The 17,374-nt window shown below is 42.2% G+C and overlaps 1 protein-coding gene across 3 annotated transcripts in view; it reads left to right on the top strand.

Annotated features, from left to right (window-relative positions):
• The first annotated feature begins 1,134 nt into the window (after positions 1 to 1,134).
• The window catches only part of LOC122560317 (14-3-3 protein beta/alpha-1-like), a 41,269-nt gene continuing 25,029 nt past the window's right edge, over positions 1,135 to 17,374 (top strand). The window contains exon 1 of one of the 3 annotated variants that reach the window (XM_043710912.1): positions 1,135 to 1,259. Coding sequence is in view for 1 of the 3 variants with exons in the window: in XM_043710911.1 (XP_043566846.1) it covers positions 1,718 to 1,730 (13 nt within the window). In the remaining 2 variants the exon portion in view is untranslated. Of the gene's footprint in view, positions 1,260 to 1,702; positions 1,731 to 5,296; positions 5,316 to 17,374 lie in introns of those variants that run through there. The other 2 variants (XM_043710911.1, XM_043710913.1) reach the window with 2 other exon arrangements.

Genomic DNA, 17,374 nt, shown 5'->3' with positions numbered 1-17,374 from the left:
GTCCAAAGATATGCAAGTTAGGTGGATTGGCCATGCCAAGTTGCCATGAAGTGTGCAGGGATATGTACGCTAGATGCATTAGCCATGGAAATGTTGCAGGGATGAGATGCTTTTCAGACTATTAGTACAGACCTGATAGATCAAAGGCGATAGGTAGATACAGGTGGGGGGGTGATGGTGATAGGTCAGAGCAGAGAGTAGAACAGATTGGTAGGAAGGAAGGAAGATGGACAGGAAAGACAGTTCAAGAGGGCAGTGTTGAGTTGGAGGGCTTGATCTGGGATGAGGTGAGGTGAGGGGAGGGGAGATGAGATGAGGAAACTGGTGAAGTCAACATTGTGTGGTTGGAGGGAAGAGTGGAGCAAAGTGCAAAAATACTAATGTAATTGTGTCTCTGCAAAAGGGAAAATGGCCCTTATCTGCACTGTCGGGATTCTATGATTTCTTCAGAACTCACAGTCTCAGGATACCCAGTAGGTCATTTTAGACTGAGGTGAGATATTTCTCCACTCAAAGGGAGGTGAACCTGTGAAATTCTCCACCACAGAAGGCTGTGGAGGCCAAGTCACTGAAATTTTCAAGAAAGAAATAGTTTTCTAGAGCAGGAGGTATGTATGGGGTGAGTGGGAAAATGATGTTGCGATATGATCAGTCATGGTCATATTGCTTGGTGGATTGGACTCAATGCTCAAATGGCTGACTGTTTTCTACATTTCAAAACCTTTTACCATATGAAGTGTTGTCATTATTGTGTATAGTGTATTGAATAGTATAGGAAGCAGCAGTTAATTTGTACACAGCAAGCTCTGGCAAGCAACAATGTGGATAACAACCTAATAATTTATTTTTGATATTGTTCAAGGGATAAATATTGATTAGGATCTGAGGAAGAACTCCTCTGCACTTCTTCGAACATATCTAGACACAGCTTTCAGTTTAAGGTCTCATCTGAAAAGTGGCAGCTCTTACATTAAGGTGGTAACTTTCATTTTTGTGTGCAAGTCCTGCAGTGAGATTTGAATCTTGTAGTTCATAGTTGAGAACCAAGGGTTGATCTTAGGAGTATTAACAGCAGGTAATAATATAAGAGAAGGCATTAAGAGTAATATCCTAATAATGTGAAATTAAACTGAAGTATTACAATGACATCGGATGCAGTATAACAACACAATAAAATGAAGAACTGAAGACGTACATTTATAAAGCTCCATTTACAACCATAGGAGATTCCAAAGATCTTTGCACTTGGGGGTTCAGAGGTAAGCAATGTTTATTGGTTTTTAAAGACTTTTACTTCAAATTATTGCACGATGTGTAAATTTAATAGAAAATGATTTCTCAGGATTGCTTGTGGATCAATGCACAGCAGCAGTTGAAGTGTGGAAACTATCACACAGAAACAGGGTAGTCTGTCAGTTGTCTGTCTGGTTATATTACTCACTAATGCCAAAAATATATCGGTAGGTGGTAGATTCACTCAAAGTCTACAAATTGCCTGGGAAAATTTGTTAACGGTGAAAATCAGTCAAAAATTATGCCCTTAATAGAATGAAAGGGGATATTGAGTATTAACTTCTCTAATCATAGGCTGGTTCTTTCACATGTTTGTTGCTAATGAGTTCAATAAATGTGGGAGAAGCATAACCTGTAAATGGAGGAGCAGCATGGCCTCATGTTCTGAAACTTGGCGGGCACGGATTCATGTTGGAAAAGGACTATGAGGACTATAAGTGAGTACTTTAGGACACTTTTTATTCTCCTTCTGGACTCAGAGTCATAGAGATGTACAGCACGGAAACAGAACCTTCAGTCTAACCCGTCCATGCCGGCCAGATATCTCAATCCAATCTTGTCCCATCTGCCAGCACCCGATTCATATCCCTCCAACCCCTTCCTATTCATATACCCATCCAAATGCCTCTTAAATGCTGCAATTGTACCAGCCTCCACCACTTCCTCTGGCAGCTCATTCCATGCATGTACCATGCTCTGCTTGAAAAAGTTGCCCCTGAGGTCTCTTTTATATCTTTCCCCTCTCACCCTAAACATATGCCCTCTAGGTTTCCTACCCCAGAGAAAAGACTTCGTCTATTTATCCTATCCATGCCCTTCATGATTTTATAAACCTCTATAAGGTCACCCTTCCACCTTAGATGCTGCAGGGAAAACAGCCCCAGCCTGTTCAGTTTCTCCCTTTAGCTCAAATCCTCCAACCCTGGCAACATCCTTGTAAATCTTCTCTGAACTCTTTCAAGTTTCACATCTTTCCAATAGGAAGGAGACCAGAATTGCACGCAGTATTTCAACAGTGGCCTAACCAATGTGCTGTACAGCTGCAACATGACCTCCCAACTCCAGTACTCAATATTCTGACCAATAAAGGAAAGCATACCAAATGCCTTCTTTATTATCCTATCTACCTGCGACTCCACTTTCAAGGAGCTATGAACCTGATAGTAAAGTGTATTCCCATGCTAATTTTTTCTTTACTATTTCAATTCTGCGGCAACACTTGAAGTATCTGTATCTAGGTAACCTGTACCTAAGGTGGTGCCGAAAGGTGACATTACAAACTTTTCACTACTCACTCCACTGTATTGCACTGCACTTAACAATAAAGGCTGTTCTCAAAGACAGTATATAAATCAAACTGGTCTGGAGTCATCAGGGAAGCATTTTTAATGAGGCCAGAACCAGCATTAACAAAAATGGGAAAGGCTACTCCAAACAGATTCTGAAGAAAGAAGGGGACAAGAGAAAGGGCTGCAAATGAATTGTGGGGGTGTAATGTGGCTACAAGGGAGAAGAGGAGGCTACAATGGATAGAAAACAGTTCTAAAACTGTCACAAACGAATTCCCAATGGAGATCCAAGAAAACTATATCACTAAGGTAACAAATTTTTTGCAATTGAATATGAAATCTCTTGTTTAAGGAGACAATGGGGACTGCAGTTGCTGGAGAAATCAGAGTTGATGAAGCATGGCCTGATCTGCTGTGCCTTTTCCAGCACAATGCTTTATCAGTCTTTTGTTTAAGACTGTGTAAGTCAGGATAACATTACTTGCAAAACAAACTATACTGGATTCTAGCATTTTGAGCAATGTGTTAATTGTTAAATTTGAATCTGAGATTGAGATTGGAGATGCAGTAGAAAGAAAGAGACAGGCAACTACCTAGTTAAGATGGTTCTAGCTTTGTGCATATTGCACAGAAAGAAATTAACTGTGACCTCACTGATCTGTGGAAGATGTGCTTAGAATGATGGTTTTATATATGTAGAAGTGTGTATTTTGAAACAAGTGTTTGTTGCTAACTTTCATGTCTATCGTCTTACTTGAATTTAAATAACATGGTATCTAAGAAATTAACGATTTCCCTTGGGCTGCGGCTTTAGTTTAGTGGTGACTTGATAATGGAGGATATAAGAAAAGCAGATACTGGAGATCTGAAATAAAAACAGAAATTACTGGAGAAACTCTGCAAGTCTGATCGAACCTATAGGGAGAAAAGAGTTAATGCTTAGAGTCCAGTGACTCTTCAGAGTTGATGATTGAAAATATTAATAAATTATTCAAATTGTTTGAGTCTAAATCCACGTGTCAACACGAGAGTGTATTGTGACTGCATAATTGACTTTATAATTGAGTTGGTGGGAATGTAGTAGTAACCTCTGAAAACTTAAAAGTGGCACACAAAAATCTATTTTGACCCCTTTGCACACCAGCCTGTACAATGACATTTTCCCCCCCAACAAATCTTGAATCCCTCTATTGCCTTTTTGCTCCTGAATGCAACAAGCCTCCTGTTATAAGTCAGTGTTCTCTGCATTAGACACTCCATGTGCCTGTTGTCATTCTCACCACTCACTATGTAAAAGAAATTCTTCCCAAATTCATTTTCAACTATTAAAAGCTCTCATTCTCCATTATTCGGACTCAGTCCTAGCTGAAATCATTCTCATCACACCCCTCAATTCGTGTAAATCTTTACATGCTCCTTAATGTTTGAGAATGAGATGAACATTACAATCCAGCATACAAGTGGGAGTTGGGCACTCAGCTTCTTCAAACCTGCTCTACCAATCAGTAAGATAATAACTGATCTGATTACTTCATATTCCTGCCTACCCTGATAACCTTTCATCTCCTTGCTTATCAAGAATCTATCCACCTTGGTATAAAACTGCTTCCAACTGGTTCACATCACTACACAAGCCAATGACAGACCTGATCATTTGAACAATTTAAACAGCAAAGACTTACATTTTTTTTAGATCTTTTAGATTACTTAGTGTGGAAACAGGCCCTTCGGCCCAACAAGTCCACACTGACCCGTAACCCACCCAGGCCCATTCCCCTACATTTACCTCTTTACCTAACATTACAGGCAATTTAGCATGGCCAATTCACCTAACCTGCACATTTTTGGATTGTGGGAGGAAACCCATGCAGACACGGGGAGAACGTGCAAACTCCACACAGAGATTCGCCTGAGGCAAGAATTGAACCCGGATCTCTGGCACTGTGAGGCAGCAGTGCTAGCCACTGTGCTGCCCATTTATATTGTACCTTTTGAAATGGTCAAAATTCCAAGGAGCTTCAGAAGAATACCAGGCAGTAAAATTTGATGTCAAGTAACAGGTAGAGATAAAAGCTAGTGGCCAAATGTTTGACGAAAGAAGTAGATATTAAGCAGCATCTCACAGGAGAAAAGCAAGGACAGAGAGATAAAAGGACAAATTTCTGGAGCTTAGGGTCCAGACAATGGAAGAAGGCCTTACTACTAGTGGTGGAATGATTAAATCCTAATGTGGTCAGAATTAAAGGAGTAAAAGTATCTTGGAGAGTTGTCAGGCTTGAGAATAAAGAAAGAGAGGGGTGAGGTCATGGAGGGATGTGAAACAATAATGAGCCTTTTAAAATTGCTTAACCAGGAGCAGTTTGTTTGTTCAGTTGATAAGTTGATGCAGACGGGCATAAGTCCAGCAAAGTGGAGTCCTCAGTTATACAGTTCACCACTGACCAATTAGGACTTTTTCTCTGAAATTAAATAATTAACAGCCCAAACACAATAACTGTTGAGTTCATTTGATTCTGAGCTGCTCGTTTTGCAAATCTGAACCTAACAGGAGGTGTAACAGCTTGTTTAGGCTTGGTGGGAGGGAGTACTGGTTAAACCAGTTTAACGAAACAAGTTGCATCATAAGCTAAGTGCTTTTGGGTTTCTGCTTGTGGGAGTAGGAGCTCCAGTTTTAATGAACAGATTGTTGCTTGAGTGAAAAAAAGTTGAAGTTCTACCTGCACAGACGTTGCTGTAAGTTAATAAGTAGGTGAAAAGGTCCTTGGTGAGTCTAAATGGCCGGGTGGTGTGATTTAGTGAATGTTGCTAAATGTAGGGTGATGCACCTTTAGCTTCTGCAGGTTTTTGGACACAATGTAAATTTTGTTTTCAACTTCTAAGCTTCTAATATGTTGACGTATTATTGTAAGAACCAGCTGCTGAATGGGCGTTGCTGTAGCTACATTAGAATCCGATATATTGATAAGTTGGAATTGTTCAGTGCTACTAACATTTTTTTTGGATTTCCTACAGTGTGCCTTATGACAAGAACCTAAGATTTTGTATTTCTGTGTGTCTTTTCACTAAGCAATTTCCTCTGGTACGATCTGCTCATAAGATTGTGGATGAGCTCACATTTTAACTTTCTAAATCGCAGAATGTCTCTTCCACTCTATTTGCTGAGCTAGGTTGGCTGTGTTGCTTTTTTTAAAAATGTTCATTTACGGTTTTCAGATCCGTCAATGACTTCCGTCCCACCCGGTTTTCTGTTAGTTCCCATTAACTTTGCAACCATTTGAAATCTCTGCCCCAATTCTGGCTTCTTACACATCCCATCAGCTACCCTAGCACCTAAACTCTGAAATCTCATTCTTAAACCAGACTGCCTTCCTGTATCCTGGATAGCCGTCCAACCTGTGAGATGCTGCTTTGCACCTTTTGATTAGAATATTATTCAGTGTGGAGTGTCAGAGGCTGAGGGGTGGCCTTAGAGGTTTATAAATCATGAGGGGCATGCATAGGATAAATAGACAAGGTCTTTTCCCTGGGTGGAAGAGTCCAGAACTAGAGGGTATGCATAGGTTTTGGGTGAGCGGGGAAAGATATAAAAGGGACCTAAGGGGTGCTTTTTCACGCAGAGGGTGGTACATGTATAGAATGAGCTGCCAGAGGAAGTGGTAGAGGCTGGTACAATGACATCATTTAAAAGGCATCTTGATGGGTATATGAATAGGAAGGGTTTAAGAGGGTTATGGGCCATGTGCTGGCAAATGAGACTAGATTAGGTTATGAGAAAGTGTGGTGCTGGAAAAGCACAGCAGGTCAGGCTGCATCCAAGGAGCAGGAGAATCAATGTTTTGAGCAAGAGCCCCTCATCAAGAATGAGGCTTGTGAGCCGAGGGAGTGTTGAGAGATAAATGGGAGGGGAGTGGGGTTGGGGGGAAGATAGCTGAGAGTGCAATAGGTAGATGGAGGTGAAGGTAATGGTGATAGGCCGGAGAGGTGGGTGGAGCTGTTCAGCGGGAAGGAAAATGGACAGGTCATGAGGATGGTGCCAAAGTTGGGAGGTTGGATTTGGGATAAGGTGGGGGGATGGGAAATGAGGAAACTGGTGAAATCCACATTCGTGCCATGTGGTTGGAGGATCCCAAGGCGGAAGATGAGGTGTTCTTCCTCCAGGCGTTGGGTGGTTGGAGTGTGGTGACAGAGGAGGCCCTGGACCTGTATGTCCTTGGCGAAATGGGAGGGGGAGTTGAAGTGCTTGGCCACGGCACAGTGGAGTTGGTTGGTTGGGTGTCCCAGAGATGTTCTCTGAAGCGCTCTGCGAGTATGCTTCCTGCCTCCCCAGCGTAGAGGAGACCGCATTGGGAACAATGGATACAGTAAATTACATGTCTGGAAGTGCAAGCAAAACTCTGGGTGTGGAAGGCTCCTTTGGGGCCTTGAATGGAGGTGAGGGCGAGGTGTGGATGCAGGTTTTGCAATTCCTGCAGTGGCAGGGCAAGGTGCAGGGTGGGTTGGTGGGGGTTGTGGACCTGACAAGAGAGTTGCAGAGGGAATGGTCTTTATGGAAAGCAGATAGAGGTAGGGAGGGAATATATCTCCGGTGATGGGGTCCGTTTGTAGGTGGAAATGGTGGAGGATGATGCGATGTATACGGACATTGATGGTGTGGAAGGTGAGAACTGGGGAAGATTCTGTCTTTGTTGCGGGGTTAGAGGCCAGAGGTGGATGAGATGTATTGGAGGGCATTATCAACCATGTAGGAGGCGAAATTGTGGTCTTTGAAGAAGGAGGCCATCTGGTGTGTTCTGTGGTGGAACTGGTTTCCTGGGAGTAGATGCGGCAGAGGAATTGGGAATAAAGGTTATTACAGGAGGCAGGGTGGGAGAAGGTGTAGTCCAGATAGCTGTGGGAGTCGGTGGGTTTGTAGATGATGTCTGTATTGAGTCGGTCACCGTTGATGGAGGTGCAGAGATCCAGGAAGGGGAGGGAGGTGTCTGCGATGGTCAGGGTGGATTGTGTTAGTGACGTTGATGAACTGCTCGACCTCCTTGTGGGAGCATGAGGTGGGGTCAATACATTCATCAATGTAGCGGAAGAAAAGATACGAAATAGTGCCGGTGTAATTACGAAAGATGGACTGTTCTTCGTAACCAACAAAGGGACACATTGCTGGGGCCATGCGGGTGCCCATGGCTACCCCGCCCCTTTTGTCTGGAGGAAATGAGAGGATTCAAAGGAGAAATAATTGAGGGCGAGGACCACTTCAGCCAAATGAGTGAGTGTCAGTGGACGGGTACTGGTGGGGATATCAGGAGAGGAAGAAACGGAGGGCTTGAAAGCCCTCGTCATGGTGGGTGGAGATGTAGAGGGACTAGCTGTCCATGGTGAAGATGAGGCATTGAAGGCCAGGGAAATGAAAGTCTTGGAGAAGGTGGAGGATGTGGGTGGTGTCCCGAATGTGTGTGGGGAGTTCTGGACCAGGGGGGTTGAACAGTATGATGGTATGTGGCAATATTAGGTGGGGCAGAAGCAGGCCGAGATGATCGTTTGGCTGGGGCAGTCAGGTGTGTGAATTTTGGGTAGGAGGTAGAACTGGGCAGTACAGGGTTCCCAAACTAAGGTTGGAAGCTGTGGGTGGGAGATCCCCTGAGTTGATGAGGTTGTGGATGATCTGGATGATGTTTTGGTGATGGGAGGTGAAGTCATGGTTGAGGGGGCAGTAGGAGGGGGTGTCTTTGAGTTGGCACCTGGCTTCAACGGTGTAGAGGTCAGTGCGCAACTACCACTGCATCCCCTTTGTCGGACCGAAGGGTCTGTTTCCGTGCTGTATATCTCTACGACTCTATGGAATATCTTCCCTGGGTGCGAGTCGGAGCAAAATGTCTGGAGATTGTCGTTTGCTCAAATGTCAGGTTCCTCTCAGTATGCCTGAGTGGTTCTAATTGTTTTGCACCAGCTTGATTGTGGGAGTTGCTGGAAACTTAAAAGTTAGACTTCAGTCTGTCTTCAGAGCTTCACATTTCCTATCTGAGTTTATTCCCTTAACCCTCCACTCTCCAGGGCTTATTTGTCTGTAGCTGCAAGTTTGGTTCATGTATGCCAGGGCGTATGGAAAGGCTGGTGGACCTGCACACTGCATGCCTGGGGCTATACCTCCTCTGGGTTTCTGTAAAGCTTCAACCTGTAGTTTTCAATCATCTTGCTAATATCTCTTTGAGTCAGTGTAAGCTTTTAGAACATAAGAACGAGGAGCAGGAGTAGGCTATGTGGCCCACCCCCTCAACTCTGGAATCAACCTAGTGAACCAACCGTCTTCTGCACTCTCTCCAATGCCAGTACATCCTTTCTCATCCTTCTGTGTGATGTGCCTTTTAAGAACATTGGGATATTTTCAGATTAAAGGTGCAATATTATTGCAGGTTGCTATGTTTTGAGGTTTTTATTTTTTCACCACCTCCCCCTTTTAACAAGATTGAAAATGTATTGTTTGGTGAAGAGGAATTGGTATGAATATGTTGACCAGGCCAGAGAAACACAGCATGAATTGAATAATTAAAGGTGAAATCTTGTTACTGTGTCTGGAGAGTGACTGTGGATGTGAGTTTCCACTTAGATGAGAGCTTATTTCTCATAATCACTTCGCAGCCAATCAATTAGCTATAGTTGTTTTTACAGGGTTGGGAAGTTGCTAACTGACCATTACTTCAGTGGTTGAAGGTCCAGATGCTATGATTAACTAATATCCACTCCTGAAAGCCAGCAGCATTATTCTGCAAGTCCTAAAAGGAGCTTTTCCATCTTGAGCTGGTGACTTGCCACCTCCAAATGCCTCTAACTCTCTCTCTCTTTCCCCCGCCCCCACCACCACCAAACACTTCATCATCCTAGATGGTCCCTTCATCAACCTTGCCCTATCTTCTGTAATGTTCAAGCTACCACCATGATCCTTGATCAACTGTTTCAAACTGGAGTAGGGAAGTCTTAATGTAATTGGCACCACTTATTTCCTGCAATCTAAGGCTGACAATGAGGTGTACCTTCTCTAAGGGTGATAGTCTTTGTAGCTTTGCCACCAAGAGCTAGGAGGGCAGAGACCTTTTATGTATATTTAAGATTGAGAGATTCCTAATCAGGTTACGGGGCAAATGCTGGAAGACCAATATAACAGGTGTCGGATCAGCCGTGATCCTATTGAATGGCAGAGCAGGCTAGAGGGGCTGAATGGCCTATTCTTGATCCTTTTGCTTTTACAGTCTAATTCAGTTCTCAACATTCATCTTGCCATTGGGAAACTGACATTTCGTTTCCCTCTGTTGAAATGCCCCACCTGCCTCATTTCTCAGCTTGATTCTGCCCTGGGACTGCTAATATGGCTTTAAACGAGAAGACAAGAGATTAATAATATTAGCAATGATAACTAGATCAGGACAGGAAAGGACAGAACATGCAAACCTTTAAAGTTCATCGACAAATAAGATCATCATCAGTGTAAGACAAGATAGAGTCATGCAGCACAGAAAAAAACCCTTTAATCCATCGTGTCCATGCCAAACAAATCCCAACCTGACCTAGTCCCATTTGACCCATATCTCTTTAAACCCTTCCAATTCATGTACTCATCTTGATGCCTTTTTAATGTTGTAATTGTATCCACTTCCTCTGGTAGTTCATTCCTTACACGCACTGCCCTATGAGAAATATTTACCACGTGGGTTCTTTTTTTTAAATCTCCTGTCATTTTAAATCTATGCCCTCTAGTCTTTGATTTGGTCCCAGTAAAAAGATCTATTCACGGACAGACAATCAGATTAATTATTAAATTTACAAACATCTGTAAGATCAGCCCTCCGCCTCTGACACTGCAGGGAAAAACACCCACCCTATTCAGTGTTTAGATCAGAGTGGTGCTGGAAAAGCACAGCAGGTCAGGCAGCATCAGAGGAGCAAGAAAATCAACGTTTTGGGCAAAAGCCCTTCATCAGGAATATTCCAGATGAAGGGCTTTTGCCCGTAACATTGATTTTCCTGCACCTCTGCTGCCTGACCTGCTGTGCTTTTCCAGCACCACTCTGATCTAAACTCTGGTTCCCAACATCTGCAGTCCTTACTTTTACCCACCCTATTCAGTCTGTCCCTATAATTCAAACCCTCCAGTCGCGGCAACAATCCTCAACTATGCAATTTAATAATTAATCTGATTGTCTGTCCGTCTCAGGCTTCTAACATTGATAACGAGATGGATGAATTAATTACCCAAGGACCAAAAGCTATACTAGTACAAATGAGAAGTCATGGAAAATGTTCTTCAGAAACCAAAGATGTATAATTAATAAGGGAGCAATAAAAAATAGCAAGGGGAAACTTACTGGTGGGGATAATTTTTAGGATCCTTAAGTTTTAGTTACAATGTAGGACAGGCAATAATTGAGAAATAATAGGGACTTGTAAGAATGACACTTCAATAATCATGAGAGGCTTCAATCTCTATATGTAGGTTGGACAAATCAAATTGGCAAACATTGCATTGAGAACATAAATTGACTCAAATACAATTTCTTAGAAGAATATCCTGGAGAACTACCAAAGAACAAGCTATTTTAATCTTATATATTGAATCAGATTAATTATTAATCTCATAATTACAGTAGGAGAGAGTGATCATAATGTTTCTTCTAGAATTTCACTTCCAGCTTGAGAGAGAAGTTTGGGTCTGAAACTACGGCAATTTCAAAAATATAAAGGCAGAGTTAGCTAAACTGCACTGGGAAGACGAATTGGAAGGGAAATGGTAGATGAGCAGTGAAAGGCATTTTAAGGAGATATTTTCAACAAAAACTCCATTGAGAAAGACGGACTTTACGAGAGGCTTGCGCCATGTATGTTTAAGCAAGTTAAGGATGGAATCATTATAAGGAAAGACAGACAGTATTTCAAAACACAACAATAGGCTAGAAGATTAGGAAAACCTTAGAAAATAAAGAATGACTTTTTTAAAATAAAAAGGAAAAAATTGTGAGAATAAACTAGTGAGAAGAAAAGCACCAGCAAACTCCAAGAATTTCTTAATATATAAAATGAAAAAGCTGGTTCTCTGTTGGATGAAACTAGGGAAACAAAGAAATGGTAGCAACCTTTGAATTGTAGAAGATGCAAAAACAGCAGCAACCAAAAGTGAAGAATATAAAAGTATTGTCAGTAGAAAAGATTAGACCAGTTTACAGGCTTGAAGAAGGACAAGCAAAACCTGCCAGGCCATTCAGTTCTGGCTGATTTTCAGACTCCACCCCACTTGCTATTTCCCTCCATTCCCTTTAGGAATACTAAGATCATGAGATGCAGAAGTAGGCCATTTAGCACATTGAATTGTGGATCAATGAGATCGTGATTGATCTGATGAATCTCAACTCCACTTTCCTACCTTATCCCATAAAGAACGGTCACTGAACCTGAAACGTTAAATGTGATTTCTCTTCACAGATGCTGCCAGATCTGCTAAGCTTTTCCAGCAATTTCGATTCTTGATCATTAATTCTCTTCCTGATTCAGAAATAAATACATCCGAGGTGAAGATGACCTAGCTTTGACAGCCCTTTGTTAGACACACATCATAACTGATTTCCAGTGTCATTATCATTTCTTGCCAACTCCCGTTTCCGTCAGTTCTCTGAGGGAATGTAGTATATTTTGCATTTAAAAGGCCTTTGACAAGGTGGTATGTAAAAGGTTACTATAAACTATAAGAGTTCATGGTGTTGGACAGATGATTTGGCTAACCAATGGAAGAGTTGGGATAAAAGATCATTTCAGTTCAGTAAATTGTAAATAATGAAGTGCCACAGAGATCAGTGTCGCAGCCTCGATGGTATTATTTACAATCTGTTAATGACTTGGTTGAAAGGACCAAGTGTATTGGAACCAAATTTGCTGACAGTACAGAGGTAGATGAGAAAGCAAGTTATAGGGAGGACAAAGAGTTTGCAAAGGAATATAAATAGATTAAATGAATGGCCAAAAATTGACCAAAACGTGCAGTATAATGTGGGAAATTTTAGAGATGATTCATTTTGGTAGGAAGAATAGAAAAATAATGTACTTTTTTAAATGAAGAATTGAAGCATAAAGTTTGCATGCAATTCCTTTAACTAATTAGGCCAATGAAATTGGCCTTTTATTGCAAGGGACTGGAGAAGAAAACTAAGGAAGGCTGACTACACCTGTACATGTACTCATCAGACCACACCTAGACTATTGCATAAAATCTCTTTCAATACATTTTTTTAGAGATGAATACACTTGCATTGGAGACAGTTTGGAATATGTTCATTGAGTTTGCTTCTTGGGGCTAAAAGATTGTCTTCTAATGAAAAAGTTAGGTAGGTTTAGCCCATAAGTGTTTTCAAGATGTATCTTGCAACAAAAATGTAAAATTTGGTGAGTTTTGCTGATGCTGTATAAGGTGTTGGTGAGACCACAATTGATATACCGAGTACAGATTTGGCCTCTTTATTTGAGAAGATATATAACTGACTCACCTCATTTCTGAGATGAAGGACTTCTCTAATAAAGAAAGATCTAACCTGTTCAACTTAAATCCATTGGAGTTTAGAAGATTGAGGTGATCTTATTGAAACATATAAGATCTTTAATGGGACTGGATACAGTGGATAGCATAGAGGAGAAAGTGAGGACTGCAGATGCTGGAGATCAGAGTCGAAAGTGGGGTGCTGGAAAAGCGCAGCATCTGAGCAGCAGGAGAATCAACGTTTCGGGCAAGAGCCCTTCATCACGACTGATACTTGTGAGCCGAGGGGGTGGAGAGAAATGAGAGGGGGGGTGGGGCTGGGGGAAGGTAGAGAGTGCGATAGGTAGACAAACAGAGGTGGGGAAACGATAGGTCAGAGAGGAGGGTGGAGTGGATGGGTGGGAAGGAAGATGACAGGTCATGAGGTCGGTGCCAAGTTGGAAGGTTATAACTGGGTGAAGGTGGGGGGTGGAGAAATGAGGAAACTGGTAAAATCCACATTGCCGTGTGGTTGGAGGGTCTCAAGGTGAAAGATGAAGCATTCTTCCTCCCGATCTAGGGTGGTTGGGGTGTGGTGATTGAGGAACCCCAAGACCTGCATTTGGGAGAGTTGAAGTGTTCAGCTACAGGGTGTTTGGGTTGGTTGGTCGCATGTCCCAGAGATGTTTTCTGAAACACTGTGCAAGTAGGTGCCCTGTTTCCCCAGTGTAGAGGAGACCACATTGGGAGCAATGGATACAGTAAATGACCGGTGGAAATGCAGGTAAAACTCTGATGGATGTGGAAGGCTTCTTTGGGGCCTTGGACAGAGGTGAAGGGGGTAAGTGTAGGCACAGGTTTTGCAATTCTCGTGGTGGCAAGGGAAGGTGCCGGGAGGGAAGGGTGGGGGATATGTCTCTGACAAGAGAGTCGCGGAGGGAATGGTCTTTAGGGATGGGGAAGTTGAGGGAAATATATCTCTGGTGGTGGGGTTCACTTGTAGGTGGCAGAACACTTCAACTCCGCCAAGGATATCCAGGTCCTGGGCCGCCTCCTTCGCCACACCCTCACCACCCAACACCTTATCTTCCACCGTGGGACCCTTCAACCACACTGCATCAATGTGGATTTCAACAGCTTCTCACTTCCCCTTCCTCCACCTTATCCCAATTTCAGCATTCCAACTTGGCACTACCCTCATGATCTGTCCATCTTCCTTCCCACCAGACCGGTCCACCCTCCTCTCCGACCTATCACCATTACCCTCCCATCTCCATCTACATATTACACACTCAGCTCCTTTTCCCCCAGCCCCACCTTCCTCCCATTTATCTCTCCAACCCCTTTGCTCACAAGTCTCAATCTCGATGAAAGTCTCTTGCCCGAAACGTCGATTCTCCTGCTCCTCAGATGCTGCCTGACCTGCTGTGCTATTCCAGCAACTCACTCTTGACAGTGGATAGCACGGACATTTCCTCTTTGACAAACTGAGGAATGTTGTTTAAGAAGTGTTCCCTTTTAAGATGAGAGTTTTGCTTTTCTATTAAAGGGCCACCTGGGTGTGAAATTCTCTTCCCAAAAGTAGTAGAGGCTGTGTCTTTTAATTTAGTTGCGATAGTAAGGGAATGGAGTATTAAATGGAGGGAATTCTGGCTAAAACTATACAATATATTAGTCTGACCATAGCTGGAAGTGTGAATAGTTTTGGTTCCCTTAGCTAAAGAATAATATACTGGATCGGAAGCAGTCTAGAGGAGGTTCATTAGGTTGATCCCGGATATGGAGGAGTGCTCGTTTGCAGAGAGGTTGAGTAGGTTTGGCTTGAACTCAATGAAATTTGGAAGGATGAGAGGAAATGTGCAGATTATTATGGGACTTGACAGGGTAGATCAGCCATGATTTTGATTGAATGGTGGAGCAGAAATTACCTACTCCTGCTTCTACATCTTATGGGCTTGTCTGTTTGATAGTCAAGGGTTATGAGGGTCAGGCAGGAAAGTGGAGTTGAAAACACAACCATCGTGCCATGATCTTATTGAGTCACAATATAGGCTTATAGGGCAAAATGGTTAATGCCACTTCAGTCCTATGAGAGATTTTGACAGAGTAGATTCTGAGAAGATACATTCCTTTTGAGGGGATGTCTAGAACTTGGGAACTCTAGAACTCTAGCAAATGAGAAGCCATTTAAAACAGTTCATGAGGAATTCTGATGGTCCTTTTAATCTTTGGAATCCTCCACCCAGAGAGAGGAGTGGAGTTGGAGCGAGTGAGCAGGCAGTAAAGTGGAAGTGAGGCTAACATCTGATTTGAATGGCATTTTACCTATTCCTGCTTTTGTTTTATTTGCCAATCTTATGAACCAGACTGAGCTCCTGGCAAAAAAAACTATGCACTTTTACTTGTTTTTTGTGAATTTGTGCTCATTGTTGATATCAGTAGGGAATAAATTAGTCCTTCATAAGGAAATAATTACAGGGCCTTGAAGAAAGAACAAGGGTGTGGTATTAATCGGTCCTTTCAAAGAGTAAAAGTACAAGCACAAACTGGTGAATGGCCTTCTCTACTGTATTCAATAAAATGAGACTTTTTGTTACCAACCATTCAAACCCAACTTCGAGAGCTGAAGGCAGTCTCCTAACAACTACACCGGTTTGTGGCTACCTCCACTACTACTTCCCCTTAATCTGAGTTTAAATTTTTCTGCATATTCAACTTTCATTCAACATCTCCTTTAAACACCTGCCAGTTTCCACATTGTGAGTCACCATCATGAGTCAGCTTCCTGCTTCTTGGTCGCAAAGCACCTTCGGAATAAAATGACCCACCCAAACATAGTCATTTTGTTAATGACTCAAGTGATCAGTTAATCTACCTTTTTTAAATTATGAAAGATTGAGATTGAAATAAAAATAAAATGCTTGAACCAAAACACGATAAAAGACGCAAATCAACGGGAACTATGGGACTGAAAAAAAAACAACTTCCATGTTTTTATCAAGTCTTTCATAACCACAGGTTATTGAAGCCTGTGCTACTTTGAAAATGTAGTCACCTGACAGTGTGGAAACATTGCCCACAAATGGCAATGAGTGATCTCAAATTTATTTTTGTAGTGAAGCTATACAAAGATTAAAATATTGATCAGCAATGATCCCTGTAAGCTGAGCAACTGCTCCAAGGTTCTGTAAATGCAGGTCAGTGTGCTGACACCATTCCCAGAATTGACTTCCAGTTTCTGAGGTCCACACAGAAGAAAACAATTTGAGGGAACAAAGTTGACCATGACCAGTACACTGAGGAGAACTCTCTTGCTCCTCTTCAAGCAGTGTTCAAGATCTTTTACACCCACCTGAGAGGGCAGAAAAGCAGCTTCAGTTGATGTCTCATCTGCAGGACAGTGCACTTGACTGTCCTGCAATCCTTCAAAGTTGCACTGGAGTGTGAGGCTAGAAGTTATTCTCGGATATGATTGGTTTACCTGGGTGATTTTCAATAAGGTGGTGATAATCAAATTTTTCGAAGAAAATGTAAAACTAAAGACTGTGCAATTTTAAAATGGGAATGGATCTATTTCTGTTTATCTTAGTCTAATTGTCCAATAAGTTCTTGGAAGCTGAAGTTTACACATTTCTTCCTTTTTAGTGCCCAAAACCCTGTTGAAGTGTAAAACAAATTAATGTGCCTACCATTATGTTAAACTGAAATGTGTAACTGCACCGAAGATGCAATTAGAATATCATTCTTGTCAGATCTGGTAGTGATGTGAATGTAGTGTCATCTTTAAAAGGTTGACCAAATTATGGGGAAGAGTGAAGGAACCAGCACAGGAACCAATGTTTTGCATTAATCTGGAATTCACCCCCAACTGGCAATTAACACTTTCAAGAAAGAGAATGATAGAGTATGGGGTTCACAGGGATAAGGAATAGCAGGTAAATGGAGTTAAGTTGGAGATTAGTCAATGTCAGACTGAAGGTGAAACTTGTTCCACTGATATCCTTTTAATACTCCAAACAAGCAAATAATTTATCAACTTCAGTTGTGAAAATTTCAAGCAACCGCCACTCCTCACCCCCAAATGGGGGAGTGAGTTCAATCCTTTTACTACCATTTGTATTAAATTTTAGACTTGCACCCCATTATACCCACTGGTGGAAATAATTTCTCTTCATCTACTATTAGGGGCAGCACGGTGGCTCAGTGGTTAGCACTATAGCCTCACAGCACCAGGATCCCAGGTTCAATTCCAGCCCTGGGTGACTGTCTGTGTGGAGTTTGCACATTCTCCCCATGTCTGCATGGG

Source organism: Chiloscyllium plagiosum, chromosome 20, assembly GCF_004010195.1.
Source record: "Chiloscyllium plagiosum isolate BGI_BamShark_2017 chromosome 20, ASM401019v2, whole genome shotgun sequence".
Lineage (NCBI taxonomy): Eukaryota > Metazoa > Chordata > Chondrichthyes > Orectolobiformes > Hemiscylliidae > Chiloscyllium > Chiloscyllium plagiosum.
Note: the sequence above shows the minus strand (reverse complement) of the source record. Positions and strands in the feature narration are given on the sequence as shown.